The sequence below is a fragment of the Solea solea genome, chromosome 8 (assembly GCF_958295425.1).
Source record: "Solea solea chromosome 8, fSolSol10.1, whole genome shotgun sequence".
NCBI lineage: Eukaryota > Metazoa > Chordata > Actinopteri > Pleuronectiformes > Soleidae > Solea > Solea solea.
In genome coordinates, this window is record NC_081141.1 from 5011870 (window position 1) to 5028136 (window position 16267).

Genomic DNA, 16267 nt, shown 5'->3' on the forward strand with positions numbered 1-16267 from the left:
AAGTGTTCGTGACGCTCGAGCCTCGAAATGACGACTCTGCCACTTTAAGAAAGTTCAGGGTTCACGCTGCTGTGTGCACGTGGTCACATCAAACATGGCAGCATATTGTTGGTTTGAGTGAGAGACTCGTAAACATAAAGAGGTAAGTGAGGCCTCTGCAGAGGCACGTGCTCTTTTATTATGTATATATTAGGACAGGAGACTTTAAAGAGTCACATGTTAAGTTAAAAACCCTTTCTTTTAAACAAAGACCACTTCAGCTAACACTAATAAACCTCTGCGTGCAGCTTAAACGCATACAGACCAAACTGAAAAGCAGTCACAGCATCCTAAAGTTCATATTCTAGGATTTAACTGCAGCTGTTTTCCATTTTTCTCGCTGTCACATCGATACATGTACAGTACAGATAGTTTATAAGTGCCAGTTCTCCCCTTATCCGTATGAAGCATGCCTGTCTTAAAATCAAATTTTAATTAAAATCGTCAGTAAACACCTATTTATTTAAATATTCAGTCTATATTTACTCAAAAACTGGATTTATTATTTACTTGTATATTATATTTAGATTATTCTTAACATTTCCAACAGCCATTTTATTTGGCGTCGCGTTATGATGCTTATGAACATCATCGATATACAATAAATATTAAAAAGTCTAAAGTCATGAAAGTAGTGCACCCTGAGAAATGATTATTCTGGGCCTTAATAATTCATTGGACAGATGAAGTAAAATGTATAATAATAATAATGTGAATTAACAATGGTAACACTTTGTGTTCTCGTCCAACACAGTGATGGCAGATGCTAGTGGCAGCTCAATGGCTGACACGCTTCCATTAAAAGAGGAGACTCCTGACAACCCCCTCCAGGTGTCCGGTAATGACGACGTTAAGACTGAAGTCAAAGCCGCAGACGAGAGCGAGGCCACCTCGGACCCGAGTGTGTACCGCTACATCAAAGAGGAGCTCTTCACATCGGAGATCTACAAAGTGGAGATCAGGAATCTCCCCAAGTTCGTCGGCTTCAACGACCTGAAGAAGTTCCTGGCCAAACACGGCCTCAACCCACACAAGATCAAGCTCTTTGGCAAGCAGACGTTCGCCTTCGTCACCTTCAGGAACGAGGAGGAGCGCGACAAGGCCATGAAGATGGTGCACGGCATGCAGTGGAAGGGTCAGGTGCTGAGTGTCAGGCTGGCCAAACCCAAAGCAGATCCCATCGTGAGGAAGAGGAGGCAGGAGGAGGAGGAGAAGAGTGTGGGCGGGCAGCCGCCGTCCAAGCGGGCGGGGGGGGATCAGGAGGAGGAGCCACTCAGCGTCCAGATCGCCAATGTGGTGACTCCACTGTGGAACGTGCCGTACGAGGAGCAGCTGAGGAGGAAGGAGCAGGAGGTGGTGGGGGTTCTGCAGAGGCTGGCCAAGTAGGTGGTGCTTTATAGTGCTTTCCCATTAGTGATAGTACTTTTTTTAGTACCTGCTCTGGCGAGGTTTCATCTGCAGTTCCTTTAATGACTTCATCTATATTATTACGTATTAACTCTTCACATCATACAGGTTTAAATCTGTGTCTGTATTTTAACCTTTTCTCACCTTTTTCTTTACAGAGAGATTGGAAACACCAACAAAGCCATGCTGCCGTGGCTGTTTGCACAGAAAGGCAAATACAACAAGATGTGCTGTCCTTTGGAAACAATTCAACCGTCTCCTACACAGGTGCAGTATATTCACACACACCCTTATTTTACACAGATCCACATGTAGCATAAAGACCACTTGAGTACATTTTTAAAGTCAAATGTTATGAAACTAGTGGAACTTTTACTTGAGTAAAATATTTCACTACTCTTTCCATCTCTGCACATTTGAATCCGTATTTAATGACTTCACGACGTTCTCTTCATGTTCCTAAGACCGAGTACAGAAACAAGTGCGAGTTCCTCATCTCGGTGGGAGCAGACGGCGAGGACAAGACCATCGGTTTCCGCCTGGGGAAATACAAAGGCGGCTCGTGTGCCGTGGTGGGGCCGTCCGACACGCGCCACGTCTCCGCCGAGGCCAAGAGAGTGGTCCGCGAGTTTCAGACGTTCATCAGGTCCTAAAAAATATCTGCTCATTTTCAAGTGTTTAAGAGGAAAATGTCTCCGCTGTTGCGTTTAAATTCAATGTTTTTTTTTTTTTTTTTGTGCAAACAGGACAACACCGTACTCTGTGTACAGCCCTGAGACGTATGAAGGACACTGGAAACAGCTGACTGTACGCACCACGAGGACCAAACAAGCCATGGCTGTCGTGTTCTTCAACCCACAGGTGAAAGAAAATTCTCAGTTCAACTTATTTGGAAGTAAAAAAAAAACAAGTTTGAGCTTCAATTTTGTTCACTGACTTGTAGAAACTTGAAGAAGAGGAACTCGGTGCTCTGAAGAACTCCATGAGGGACTACTTTACAGAAGGAGAGGGGAAAGACAGCGGCGTGACCTCTCTATACTTTGTTAGAGAGGGTCAAAGGTGAGCGGGGGAGAAGCATTCACTCTCAGAATACCACAGAACATTCAGCTGAACATGTTGTGTGTCTGGACTGTGAAGGACGTCGCCGAACCCGGAGGACATGCCCTGTGAGCTGGTCGCTGGGGAGAGCTGCATCCACGAGGAACTGCTGGGTCTCAGGTTCAGGATTTCACCTCACTCCTTCTTCCAGGTGAGAAAGAGCCTGGACCACTGCAATCTGAATTCTGTGATCTTTTAATGGAATGATGTGATTGAAAGTGGCTTAACAGATACTTTTGACAGGAAATTGTGGGACATTAATTAGGATTCCACTCCATGTTAATTGAATAATTATACATGGTGATTATTGCATCACCGGACAATCAGTTGGCGTTTCAGTCCACTAGATGGCACCAAGTGCTCACTCTCACTAGAGCTGTTGTGTGATATATGTGAAAGAAATCTATAATAAAAAGCAAATATATTCAGTTTCCTGTCAGAGGATAAACATATTCACTTTTAAATTACACAAATGTGCAAATTTTTTGTTAAAACAGTTCATCACTGTGTAAAACGCTGAACCAGACTTGTTCGTACAATGATAATCAAGGTTTTATCTTATTGTGTGTTGTGACAGGTGAACACAGCAGCTGCTGAGGTCCTTTACTCCGCAGTGGGAGAATGGGCTCAGCTGGACCAGGACAGCACAGTGCTGGACGTTTGCTGTGGGACGGGAACCATCGGCATCTCTCTGGCCAAGGTAACGTCTGGCGTCGGAGATCAGAGACGTCGTTATCTTGTCTTCATGGTATGGTATAAGCCGCAAAACAGATTCCCTGTATTCTACTTCTCTGTCTCCAGAGAGTGAAGAAAGTGATTGGGATCGAGCTGTGCCAGGAAGCAGTGGAAGATGCCAAAGTGAACGCAAAGCTCAACGGTAGGACAGCAGATGATGCCAGAATAGCGACGGGATTATAAAAGTAGTACTAGTACTTTTCCTAATTAAATGGAGGAGACAAACGACTGCTCCTTTGCATTTTCAGGTCTAAGTAACATCGAGTTCCACTGTGGAAAAGCCGAGGACGTGTTTCCCAACATCCTCAGCGCTCTCGTGTCGCCTCACATCACAGCCATTGTGGATCCGCCGCGGGCCGGCCTACGTAAGTAGAGTTCAATAACTGCGTTATGTGATGCATATTAAAAACTTTCATTTCATTATTTTTTTTTGGTTCAACCAAACGCAGATTCCAAGGTGATACTTTCCATCAGGAGAGCAGAGCACCTGAAGAGGCTGGTTTATGTGGCGTGTAATGCAAAGGCAGCCATGAACAACTTCATCGAGTGAGTCGCGCTGACTTTTAATTTGACTGCGTTTTCATTTTTGACCTGTTGCCCTCTGGCAGCCAGAACTCACATGTCCAGATTCAGAGACTCAGAGTTCCTCTCCAAAGGCCATCTGCACAATAAACAAGAAACTACAATTACATACAGTCGCACAGACACAGGTTAATTGTTCTTCTTTAGACAGTACTTTTTTTTATACTCTCATTTTGTCCTGTGCTTATGTGTTGTTTTACAATTGCACAGTTTAATTTCTGTCTTTGAACATTAGAAACTGCCTAATATTATATGACGTGAAAACTAAATGATCACTCGGGTCCATAGAGGAGTGAAATCATTAATCGTATCTTCCCTGTTAGTCTGTGCAGAGCACCGTCCAACAGAGTCCACGGAGCCCCATTCCGACCAGTGCGATCCATGGCCGTGGATCTGTTCCCTCAGACGATGCACGTTGAGATGCTCCTGCTGCTGGAGAGAGTGGACTACGACTCCCAGAAGCAGCAGCAGCCGCCCAGCAATAATCAGGAAGAGACGGCTTCTTTGCCTTAGAAACAGACATTTAAAACCACCTTAACACTCTCTTCTATCATGTGTTTAACTATAAGGCTAAGTGTCGTCCTGTAAAATGAGTTAATCAGTGCTTCAATACACTTACTTACTAATTTGAGCTACATGGACTGTGTTCCACTTTCAGTGAAATGTCTTAAGCCCGTCTTTCCTTTGTTATTCAAGACAATACAGCACTAGCGGGTTCTATTGAATAAAGCAGCTTTACCTTCATTAAGTTTGTTTTCATCCTTCTTTGAATGAATAATAAAATAAAAAATCCCTTTGAGTCATTAGTCAAGATCTTTTATTTTTGCATAACAAATATCACTGTAGTCATGGAGCTCAGGTTGCAATACATACTTCATTTTCTAGGCAACATCTCAAAAACATTTCATTGGTACGACTCAACAGCAACACATAAAAGCAGTATTTTACTCTCCGACTTCTCACGCCGACATACACGTACTTAGCGAGACTACACACGCGGCGGGGGAAGCACATTCTTAAAGCAAGCTACAATACATCGCGACAGCCTCGTCTTAAACTCATGTGTCCTAGTATGTTGTGTAGAAAATCAAAAGCGGACATTTGCACAGCAGTTTCCATTTTGTGCCAGCGTTTATGCATCTTCGTCGTCGTCCTGTATTAGAAATGTGTCTACTGTACAGTTGTGCAGCGAGGTTAAGTGTAGTCTATAAAATGCATAAGACTGCATGTAAGCTTTGGTATACAGAGTTTCACCAGCTTGTGTTGGACTCGACGACTTCGTCACATTTCCGTCACGTCAGTGTGCCAATTACATCTTGCAAGGCTTGTGAAATAAACGGACACAGAAAACGCACACAGTCCATCTGCAAGTTTCCCCCCCAATTGTTCCGTTTTACTGGCTAAACAATAAATGCTTCAAAGAAAGAAAAAAAAGGGGGCTTGGTCTTTCCCCTCCCTGTTGAAGGGCGTTTTAGGTCCGATGTATAAACTCTGAGCCCTTCATGAAATGGATTAACTAAGGCGGCGACGTGTAGCCAAGTGTTTTTCTTTTTAAGAGGTGAAACTGTTTGCGTGGTTTTAGTACGAGACTGGAAGGCTGACCTAAGCGCATCAAAGAAAAATCCATCTTCTACGCTTACAATACTCTGTGGCTCTGTGCTCTGCAGCGTCAGCATGAGGGGCAGGACGTCAGTTTGTGGTTGCCAAAGTGAAACAAAGTAAGAAGAAAAGGCAACAGATACAAGCAATCATCATCCCCCAAACAATCCGACATCAGTTATGTCTGTACCAACAGCGTCATCAGTCAACAAAAATATCCGACAGGACACGAGTGCATGACAGAAGCTCTGAGAAGCGACAGTTTTGTTTGTTTTTTTTCTTAAAATGTGTGCAAACCAAGACAGCAACTGTTTCAAAACAGCATATTTTGTATTCAATTCCACCCAAAATATCCACAGCTACCATTTAAAAGACTGTATAAACACGTAACGTTGTCTCCCAATTAAATGAACGGTATAAATACACAAGTATTAATAGTCCCTTTCAAATATTTGAAGCGTGAACATCAACGGATGCCCGTACTGACTGTTAAAACACGTGACACTTCAAAACAAAACCTACAGAGCAGTGTGTTTCTGTTTTTGTTTTTGCAGTCAAAAAGAAGCATGCAGTTTGATTTCCATGTGGTTCATGTGTTGTCAAGTCATGTTAACTTCTCTGCACCCGGGCTGAGTTCTTTGCCTAGTGCTATAGTTAACGGTGCATCTAAAGAGGTAGATGGTATTTGCTCTACGGTCTGTTAGTGCATTGAGTCCTACTCTTGTATCTACCAGCTGATCCGTGTGAGTGAGTGAGTGAGTGAGTGAGTGAAGGCAGGAAGCAAGCGGTTCATCAGCCGGGTCTGTGTGGAGCTATATTGCCATTAGATCTCAGTGATGCATAATTGAGTGACGGTTGGTGTGTAATACAAGTCTGACAGTGATGGGGCTTCAGTGTCGTGGTTCAGTGACTTCAGACGTCCACAGTGCAGAGAGGTTCGCTCCCTGGCTGCGCAGACTCCATGATGGTCATCTTAGGCTTCTTCCTGGTTTCCTCCTGGCGGAGAGAAGCAAAAACAAAACAACCACAAGAAAACAAATGTCACTTCTGACAGATATTATTGTGTAGAAACTCTTTTTTTTTTAAATAATAAAGCATCCGTCTTCAACGCCTCAGGCACTCAGTTTTTATTCAACCAGACTAATCCCTCTGAGATGAAGGAACTCCAGCAGTAACCGAGAGAATGCCACTAATTGGGACCCTTCAGATTTACAGTAATTCATCTGGATAAAAAACCACCACCTCCTCTTTCTTTCAACGAGTGCTCTCTCGTGTCAATATTTCCAACTATGTACACAAAGTAAACCCTCCAGGTTCTCCGTGATGGAATAAAGGACGAATGTGTGTTAAAATGGTTCAGCTCAGAAACTTATGAGATATATGCAGCGAGCGCAATAATACCTTTAAAAGTTTATTCGACTAAGCTTCATGTATCATTGTGTGCAACTCAAAAACAAACTGCAATACAACGCAACAATCAGTAGTGCAGTTTCTCCTCCTACTTCTGGGGAGGAAATTTAGGTGTATGCGCAGAACGCAGACTCCAGGCCGACTAAGCGTATACATGCAGGAGTAATCGGACTATAATTCGCATTATCCAGGTATGTTAGTCCGACTAAGACTAGCTCCTTTTTAGTCGGACTAACGTGTTTACATAACGTTAGGGAAATTGGATTTTTAACATGCTGGTTGATTAATCTGCCTAACACTACAACAGAGCCTGTGTGAAACAGAAGGCAGAAAAGACCATAAAGGTACCTTCTTTGCATCCATTTAATTTCAAATTGAGATGCACTGATAAAGTTAATCTACATTGTTAATATGGACTTAAAAACTGTTGTAAATAACAAGTTTGAGTAACATGAAGCAAGTTTGTGTATAATTTAACATTAAACTAGAAAGGGAAATTGGCTGCACTGACTTCCAAACATCGGACACACAAAAACCTTTATCATTTGACTTCCTTAGAAAACCTCAACTTTATTCCCAAAAGTCTTCTGACTAAATGGATTAAAAGGTTGGCTCACCCTGTGTTTGGCCAGTTTCCTCATTTCTTCTTGCAGTTTGTTCAAGATGTGCAGGTTTGGCTTGTTCTTTTTGGCGTACTGCTGCAGCTCAATCACGCTCTTGTCGGAGTTCTCCTGCAAGACACGAGTTGCACTGGAATACATCAAGTGTTCACTGGCCGTTTTCTGATGCAACAATTAACCAGCAACTGCCAACAAAGCCGCTTTAAAGACACAAGTAACGTCAGTGAGATGGTTTAACGTTGAGAGCACGAGCACAGAAAACGCCTCATACCTTCTTGACCATCTTATTGCTCTCTCGGCCGTACATGCGCAGCAGTGAGCCCCAGTTCTTCACGTGGGGATGAAGCATCTGCAAGATCTTCTGAGACGCTAGTTGCTTGCCAACCCTCTTGTTCTTGCCTGTTATGACAGACAAATGTAGAACATGAGTCACTATAGGCCTCAACTATTTCAGACTGTGAAGTACTGGTTGTTATTACCACAGAGGAACATGGCATGGTCAATTAAGGACAAAGAGATTTGCTGGTTCTGGTATGTACTTCACCTAAAATAACTGACAGTTCACCATGACAGTAAGTACTTACACCAGCCACGCACAGTGTGTTTCCCACATGTCATCACATATTCACTCTTCTGGTTTTTCCCTGGGATCACCTCAAATTTAATGCTTGTGTCTCCCATTCCATGGTTTCTGAAAGACGAAAAAAACAACAAATAAATAACTATTTTGTTAACTAGCACTTGTTTGCATGTAGGGCTAATGATTATTTTAGTAACTGATTAATCTGTTGATTATTTACTTGATTAATCACTTGTTCAGCAGATAGAAAATGTTGATCAGAGTTTCCCAAAGATTCTTAAATTTCAGTTCAAATATTCACATTTGAGAAGCTGAAACATTAAAATAAATTGCTTTAATTATTTAAAAAAAACTAATGGATGAATCAATTATCAGATGGTAGGTGATTATTAAATTTATCATTGTTACTCTGCCATACATCAACGTAACAGTGCTTTTTTCCCCACATCTATTCACACGCTGCAGACACAGACGTCGGAAGCAACCTTGGGCGTCATAAATCATGAAGATGCCATTTTATTTATACGTTCAAGTTTAGTTTCTTTTCACCTCTTACCTTTTAAGGCACTCATGAAGAATCTGATATGGCGAAAGTAGTCCTGCTTTGTTGGTCAGCTCATAAACCCTCGAGTCTTCTATATTGATATGATTAAAATACTGAGAGAGAGAGATAGAGCACAAAGAATTCAATTACAAACAACTTAAACTGGTGTTGAACAGTAATGAATGTAATACAGACAACATGAACTAGGACAAACAGAAAAGAAGGAGCACCTCCAGTTCATCACCCTCCATTGGCTTCTCCTCTGAGGTCTGCTTCACAAAGTCAGGGATAAGGATTTCCAGTGTGGCTCGAGCTGCAGCGCACATCAGATTAGCAGTGAGAGCAGAAGTATTTACATATAAAAACACAGCAACAACCTTCTGTGGATAGCAAAATCATGTTTTATTATACACTACTTCATGCTGTGAAAAATGATTACCAGCTTTATTCTTGGCAAGTTTTTTACTGCTTGCAGTCCCTGTGCCGTAAGTCACCCCGTCTATGATGACCGACGCTCCAAAGGGTTCACTTGGGTTCTCTGTGAGGCACAAACATGTTTATTTGATAGGATTATCTTGTAGAAACGAGGGACTTCATGTACAATCTCATATACTACAACAGGGGGTAGTGTAAACGTGTACTGTGCCGTAGACGACAAAAGCATCAAGATTTAAAAAAACACACCAGAGACATTTTGCTGATGGAAAAAAAAACAAACTTACCACATTCAAAAAAGTTGTAAACAGGTCGAACCTTAAGGACACGTTGCATATATTCGTGCAAGATACAAACTTCAGATTTTCCATTGGGGTTGATGACAAATTCTGTTAAAGAAAAAAAATGTATAATACACCATGAAAAACAACAGATTTGCACTTGTTTCGCTTCACCAGAGATAAAGGAAATGCATTAAATTGAAATACTGGCTTTACTGATAACAACGGTGGAGACAGGTACTGGCAATAAACACATGATTTGTCTTTACAAGCGTTACCTTTCTTAGTGGGTGCATCTTGTACGGACAGTGTGATGAGTTTCTGGTTGGCTGGCAGGATCGGTCTCTCCGACTCCGCCTGCTTCCTCTTCATGTCTCTGTTGAACTGCCGTCGCTCAGCCCAGGTACGGAACTTCTTGACGGTCACTTGTTCAAAGTCAAAGCACTTTTCCAGGTACAGGCGAAACTCTTCCAGGTCTGCGAGGAACAATTCAGATCACGTCATGTTAAATCAGAAGCAAAAACAACAAGGCTTTTCATTGCCAGTGCACCATTAAAAACTCTTACCAACTGACTCATCCTTGCACACCTCCACCTTGGCCTTGACTTGTCCCAAGGCTCCATGGGCAAATTCACAAGGATGGGGCTCTTTAACTGGCGGGCTGTTGTCCGTGCTACCCTCTGCATCTGGACCACCGTCAGTCAGAACGGAGGGAGTGACATCTTCATGCTCCTCCTCTGCTGGAGCAGCACACTGTGATGCTCCATCTTCACCATTAGCCTCCACAGTGGGCTTGACTGGAGAGTCCTCTGCAGTAGGTTTCGCCTCCCCGTTCAGCTCCTTTTCCTTCATTTTCTTGTAATGCAAGCAAGGGATGCTGCTTGTGGGAGGGTCGTGTTTCTGTGTCACGAAGAAAGTTGGAACAAAGTGTATTAGCGGTGATGCCAGTGTGACTACAACGCTGACTTAATCCTGAGCTACTCTACAAAACACCAATAAACTTACAAAAGGCTGATTTCCTTAATAGTTTCTAAAGAGTAGAGTTTTGAGAAAGAAATGCAGTAATGACAATTTTCTTTTGAATTTGTCTAACTATAGCCTTATTCAGACAGGATTAGTTTTACATGAGGTGACGTAAAGTCATTTTTAGCAGAGCTTCTCAGCGTCCTACTGTCAGTACAGTGACTTTTACACAGGGGTAAAAAGGTCTGGAACAATTACCCCAGGTTATACTAATCCTGTGCAAATAGACCAGCAGTAAATATACAGTAGTTTTCCGTGGATTTTCAGGCATGGATCGAGGCGCTGTGTTTAAGTGTGTCTTCATTTGTGATATCAAGAAGTAGCGCAGTACTCGCATGATGACAGGAGGTGAGGGCGGTGTCCTGTGGTAAAATTACTTTACTCCACCATGTAAAACCAATCCCATCCAAATAGGGCTATTGACCAAAAACTTTTTTATATGATCAGCACTTTGACTAGACATTTTTTTTTAAGAAGTCCATGGCATCTACAAGAGCCTAGACATCATCAATAACCAAATAAAAACTAGAACAGAATGTAAGCCATCTATATTCTGCTGTAGCACATCTTAACAGATTAAAGCAGAACTATGCAGGATTTTTTTTACCCTAATGGAACAGCTTCAGAGTCATTGTGATGGTTAAATGGCTTTTTGCACTGAGGTTAGGGGTCATCTCCACATCTTTTTGCAGAAAAAGACCCAAAATCAGAGGTGGTCCCGCGAGACATACAAATTGATGTACAACAAGACAGCAAGAGCCATAACTGTTGTCGGATGAAGCAAAGAGGAAACGAGCAACCGAGTCAGAGACCACACGTCATGTTTTTTTCCGAATGGCGAGAACTGAAAAACATAGAAGCATGCGAAACGAATGCCAACATGGCATTTTTGCTGTTGCACTTGTAAGTATCTTAGGGATAAACTCTCTGTTCTCTATGTATTTGCACATGGCTCAACTGTCTAGGGTGTACCCCGCCTTTTGCCCTATGTCAGTTGAGATGGACACCTTCATGTGGAGGATAAAGCAGCAGAGGACGGATGGATGGACGCACATGGCTCCACGGACATGAGAGCTCCCCCTTGGGTTTGACATTCTGCTTCAAACTGGCAGCAGTAGTTGTAATAGTTGTGTTTACAGATAGAACTGATGGACCCTGAAACTAATAATTATATGAAAAACACGTAAACTGTTCTTCTCAGGGTAATTAAGTGTTTTAGATACAAAACTTACCCTAATACTTCCAGTGCCAAGAAAGTAGGGTCTGGACCAGGTGACCACTCTGGTTTCTCTGTGCAGGTAGACCGGAATGCCTGAGTTATGGAATGTCATGATCCATCCATCGGGTAGAGGCTCAGTAGGTGGACGGCCCCGACCTGGCACACGTTACAATACACGTTTTAACATAGTTTCTTGACGGGATTAAACGTTGTACTTGTCAGGTCTGTCAAGAAAAATGGCTACAATTTTTTTTCCCGCAAATTTAGAAAATCAACATTTGATTACATATTTTAAAATATCTGCCAAAACATTCATATTGTTGTTTCATACATATACACAGTAACAGCCGATTAACGAGTGAGAAGTCACCACTTACTGCTTTTATTCTTCTCCCAGTCTGCTGAATATTATAACAAGTAGCACAAAATCTTAAGATAAGATAATATCTGTATCGCTATCACTGAAAAGCCATGTTTATCAGTCCATCGTCGTGTGCGTCTGTTGAACTGTGATACCATTTGGGAGGACTACAACAAACAGCAGTGTTGTTCACTTAGGTCGTACAGATCTTACTATCTCTGCTAAAGGATTTTCCTGAGGAAACCTTGGAATCCAACCATGTAGATACAGAATATAAATTGTCATATTGCACCCTAAAGTCATATTCAAATGCAAGTTCCAGACAGATCCACCACTCACTCTTCAGGACAGTCTTAATTTTGGTCATCATAGGCTGAACACCTCCTTCACCATCTGACTGATGATCACTCTCCCCACCGTATTTGTCCTCAGACAGGCGCATCTTTTTTGGGACCGGCATACCCTCCTCCAGCAGAGCGTCGACATCATTGTCAAATTCCTCCTGGAAGAATGAGTGGTTAGGGCTGGGAGAGAGGCACAGGTCACCAGTTTAAGGGAAGTTTCGAGGCTACACCTAAGAAGAACCTGCAGCTGATGTGATGGATAAACCGAAGAGTCCGTGGAAGAATAAGCGGAAATGACACTGATGTTTGTGCATATCTGTGAATTTCAAGTGAAATACTGATACATGCTGAACACAAAGCATCGTTACTATAATTTAAAATTCATGTGTAGGATTTCAAACCTGCTGTAAATTATCCACCAGCATTAAATGGGCGGGAAAAAAGCCACAAACCGCTTCTAGTATCTCACGCCTCATTTTCAGCAATAAAAAAAAAAGACAAAAAACAAACAAACATAAAAGATAAGCAAACAAATATGGGATATTTGATCATGCCCTAGTTGTGCCTATTGATGTAGAAATGGTGTCAAGTGAACTTTTGTCCCCCCAGCCCTTATAGCTGTATTTAATCCCTTACAAATTTCTTCCAATTTGTGCTTTTTCTGTCATTGCCATTTTTAAATTGTAGCCAACAGCATAGCTTTGTGTGTAATTCTGTGATTATTCATCTTATTGTTGTTTAAGGAAAACAACATCACAGTAGTACAAAGCAAGCAAGGGTTTTCCCTCCTATTTTTTTTTGTTTTGTAACTAAATGTTTTTGCATCTATGGCTATTTGGCCACACTCTCACTGGGGAAGTGGCATGAAACCAACACTACATCATATACAGAGGTGATAGAAGTGCCATTGCTAGATGACGGTGCATTGTAGCACTGTCAGCCAGGAGAGACTGTGTTTAATAACACTATTTTTTAAAGAATGTACTACTGTATCGACAGTGTAAGGCTGACAATGTTTTCATTTAACAGTGAAAGATGTGAAGCTGATAATGACAAGCAATCGTGCAGACACAATAGCAGACATACCTCATAGGAGTAAGTCACAGTGTCGTCATCTGCTTCTTGCTCCTGCTGAACTATAACCTCTGACTTAAAGCCTCCATGCTCGCCGTTGTCATCATCCAGGAAGTTCTCGTAGTAGTCATCCAACTCGTCTAGGACGGCAAACTCTACCTTGTTTTCTAGGTCTGCTTCAGGTTCCTCTGACCTTTGGCCTACATCTCTTGCACCAGAGCTACCCTCAGCTACCTCCTGATCACTTGTTGAGTCATGCAACTCACCATTCAGGCCATCTAAGCCATCATCACTTCCTCCCTCCTGACCTTCACCTGTGTACAGAACCTTGCGGTCTTTACTGTTGCTGCTTTCAGTGAAACTCACTCTGATCTTAACATCTCTGAGCAGCTTTAGGTCTGGCAGAAACTTGGTAACCGGGGGAGCGTGTCGGGCGGTTCGTGGGCAACGCGTATTGGGACTGGCCTCGTCTGAGAGGTGGCTACAGAAAGTGAGTGAGCCCTTGCTGAGGGGCTGCTGTGGCTTGGCTTCCCCGTCCCCTGGGGTGTCTGTGTATCCATCACCACCAGAGCTAACGTCCATTACCTCTGCGTCACTGGACGTTTGCAGGGGAGGTGGTGGAGGTGCTCTGCCCTCATCTTGGCCAAAATCGTCAGGTGGCTCCAAGGGGAGAGGGGGTAGAACATCATCTATCTCCATTTCCTCGTTGTTAGCAACTAAAACATATACTACTAAGTGATAGTTTATGCTCAAAAAAAAATCTGACCTATAGAGACACTTCCTTCTTATTTAAACACAGAATTCATGCAGACGCACATCCCTGAATAGGCCACGTACCAGAAGAGAATATGCTAAGCTGACTACATTGTTCTTTACATTAATGTAGACAGCTTTCAGAATCACTGTCTCAATTATTGGAAATCACAATGCATTCAGCTTAATATGGAATCGGGGCACTGATCATCCTCCACTGGGATCTTCTGGGAGCTAGAAAGAAAACGAGCAAAAGGAATAAATGACTGTTAGTTTATGATTTATGGCGTAATTTGAAAGAATATTAATGTGATCAATGACGTTGCTATATAGCGAACAAGAAGTCGGTTGAACATTACATCCGAGTACTATTGCTTAAACACATGATACACATTTGCCCCAATTCAAATTTCAAGCAAATTCATCGTTAACTACTGCAATTCCGTTAATTGCAGTAGCTCCTCGTTGTCTTGCATCCATTTCTAAAGGCAGCTGCACAGCGGGCCCCTGGTAATATTAACAGTCTATGGCAGTGTGCTAGCGAGCAACCGTGGGGATGTACATATATACGTGTGCAGAAGCGGTCAGCAAAGTCAAACCCGGTCAGGTAGAAGATTAAATAAATACTCACTGATAAATACACCGCGGCTGTCTCCTACTGGGCGCCTAACTATCGTTCTGAATTATTTTATTTTCGTCCTGCCGCCATAAGGGCTCGACAGCGGGGCCGCCATCTTGAAGAGAACCACAGCGGAAAACCGACCCAGACTCCGCCTCCCACTACCGGCGTTTTCTTGACTGACGGATAATCGGGCCAATCACAGCATCGCTACAAGTCGCCAACGACGATCATGGCGGGATTCAATCAATTAAACCAATCGGATCCTTTGCCAGTCTGGTTGATGGGCAACGAGTTGAGCGCCATAAAATAAGTATTATTTATTGATTGATTGATTGACTTATTTATTTATTTAAATTTTATTATATTTTTACACTAAATGTACAATTTCCCCTGTCAGATTTGTGGATGTTGCTTTAATAACCATAATGATATTAAACTAGAGTGAAATATCTATGTCACCTTCTCTGTATTAAAAGTTTGTGATGATATTTACTAAAATATGACCTTTTTAGGGCAGTCACTCCCAGAGACTGAGTGAGGAGACACAGATGGGTTGCAGGAGTATGTTTTTGCAGGCTTTTACTTCAGTGTGTCTGGATTACCTATTCAAACTGAGGCTACCTGGAGGATAAGGAAATGGCAGAAAAATAGTCAGAAATGCACAAATATGTATTGTATTGGGTCACTCACAATTGTTTGTCATCTTGTGGGCCACATTTTCTGTTCCTGTCAGTGTTCAGGAGGGTAAAGACCCTGGCTCCCTGAAAGTTCTGCCAAGCTCAAGTGTCACACAGATATGCGGCTATGAGCAACTTCAATATCCAAACTTGCCAGTTGGGGTCACTAACTAACAGTGGTATTTCTGGATTAATGCACAGTAGCTCCGCTAATGGAACAGAGAGGATAGAGATGTCTCATATCTCTGTTGGTTTAATGCAATAAGACATTAAACTGGCTCTTGACTTCAGTCCATGAACCTATTTAAAAAATGGAAAGAAATGAATGTGGTGATTTTGATAAAAATAAATAAATAAATAATGCAAACGTAGTAGAAATAAGATATTAGTGTTACAGTCAAGACATTAAACTCAGTGTGAGTGGAGTATCAACTCCCCAGTGTCTGGAGTGGCTACATGGCTCATTAAAAGCCTTGGAAATTGAAAGTAAATCAGAGTTTATATGGTGAGAAACTGCATTCACAAGTCAACAGTGGGTTATATATCTGAAGAGTGACCATAAACCAAGTACAGAATGCATAGAGGACTAATACGAACTGATAAAAGCGAATAAACATTTGCACAAACCCTTCTATTGTTTTGAATTTAGAAACAATTTACAGTCTTTATTCAGGTTAAGTGTAACTTATTTCATGCTGGGTGAGAGGCTGAACACGTGTACAGGTAAACATGGGTAAGACACAATAAGGAGAAATGAAATACAACTATAAAAGGAGGAGCCAGATGTTTTATTTTTTTTTTAAGGCATAAAATGCAGAAATAACCAGACAGTAGCATGGACATGTGTGGTTACCAGTTCAAATT

General features: G+C 42.1%; 2 protein-coding genes across 2 annotated transcripts; one reads left to right on the forward strand and one right to left on the reverse strand.

Annotated features, from left to right (window-relative positions):
• Window positions 1-792: 792 nt before the first annotated feature.
• Window positions 793-4660, forward strand: trmt2a (tRNA methyltransferase 2 homolog A). The gene is made up of 11 exons (XM_058635961.1): window positions 793-1421; window positions 1605-1713; window positions 1911-2092; window positions 2193-2307; window positions 2390-2505; window positions 2584-2695; window positions 3122-3244; window positions 3346-3421; window positions 3528-3644; window positions 3729-3825; window positions 4185-4660. Exons 1-11 carry the CDS (start codon window positions 796-798, stop codon window positions 4372-4374), a joined length of 1863 nt encoding a protein of 620 aa, XP_058491944.1. The 5' UTR covers window positions 793-795; the 3' UTR covers window positions 4375-4660.
• A 1-nt stretch (window position 4661) lies between these two features.
• dgcr8 (DGCR8 microprocessor complex subunit) lies at window positions 4662-14863 on the reverse strand. The gene is made up of 14 exons (XM_058635960.1): window positions 14736-14863; window positions 13364-14338; window positions 12273-12435; window positions 11586-11728; window positions 9897-10230; window positions 9609-9806; window positions 9337-9438; window positions 9054-9152; window positions 8845-8927; window positions 8627-8727; window positions 8075-8181; window positions 7762-7889; window positions 7488-7601; window positions 4662-6456 (listed from the first exon to the last, which is right to left on the reverse strand). Exons 2-14 carry the CDS (start codon window positions 14048-14050, stop codon window positions 6373-6375), a joined length of 2343 nt encoding a protein of 780 aa, XP_058491943.1. The 5' UTR covers window positions 14051-14338; window positions 14736-14863; the 3' UTR covers window positions 4662-6372.
• Window positions 14864-16267: the final 1404 nt, after the last annotated feature.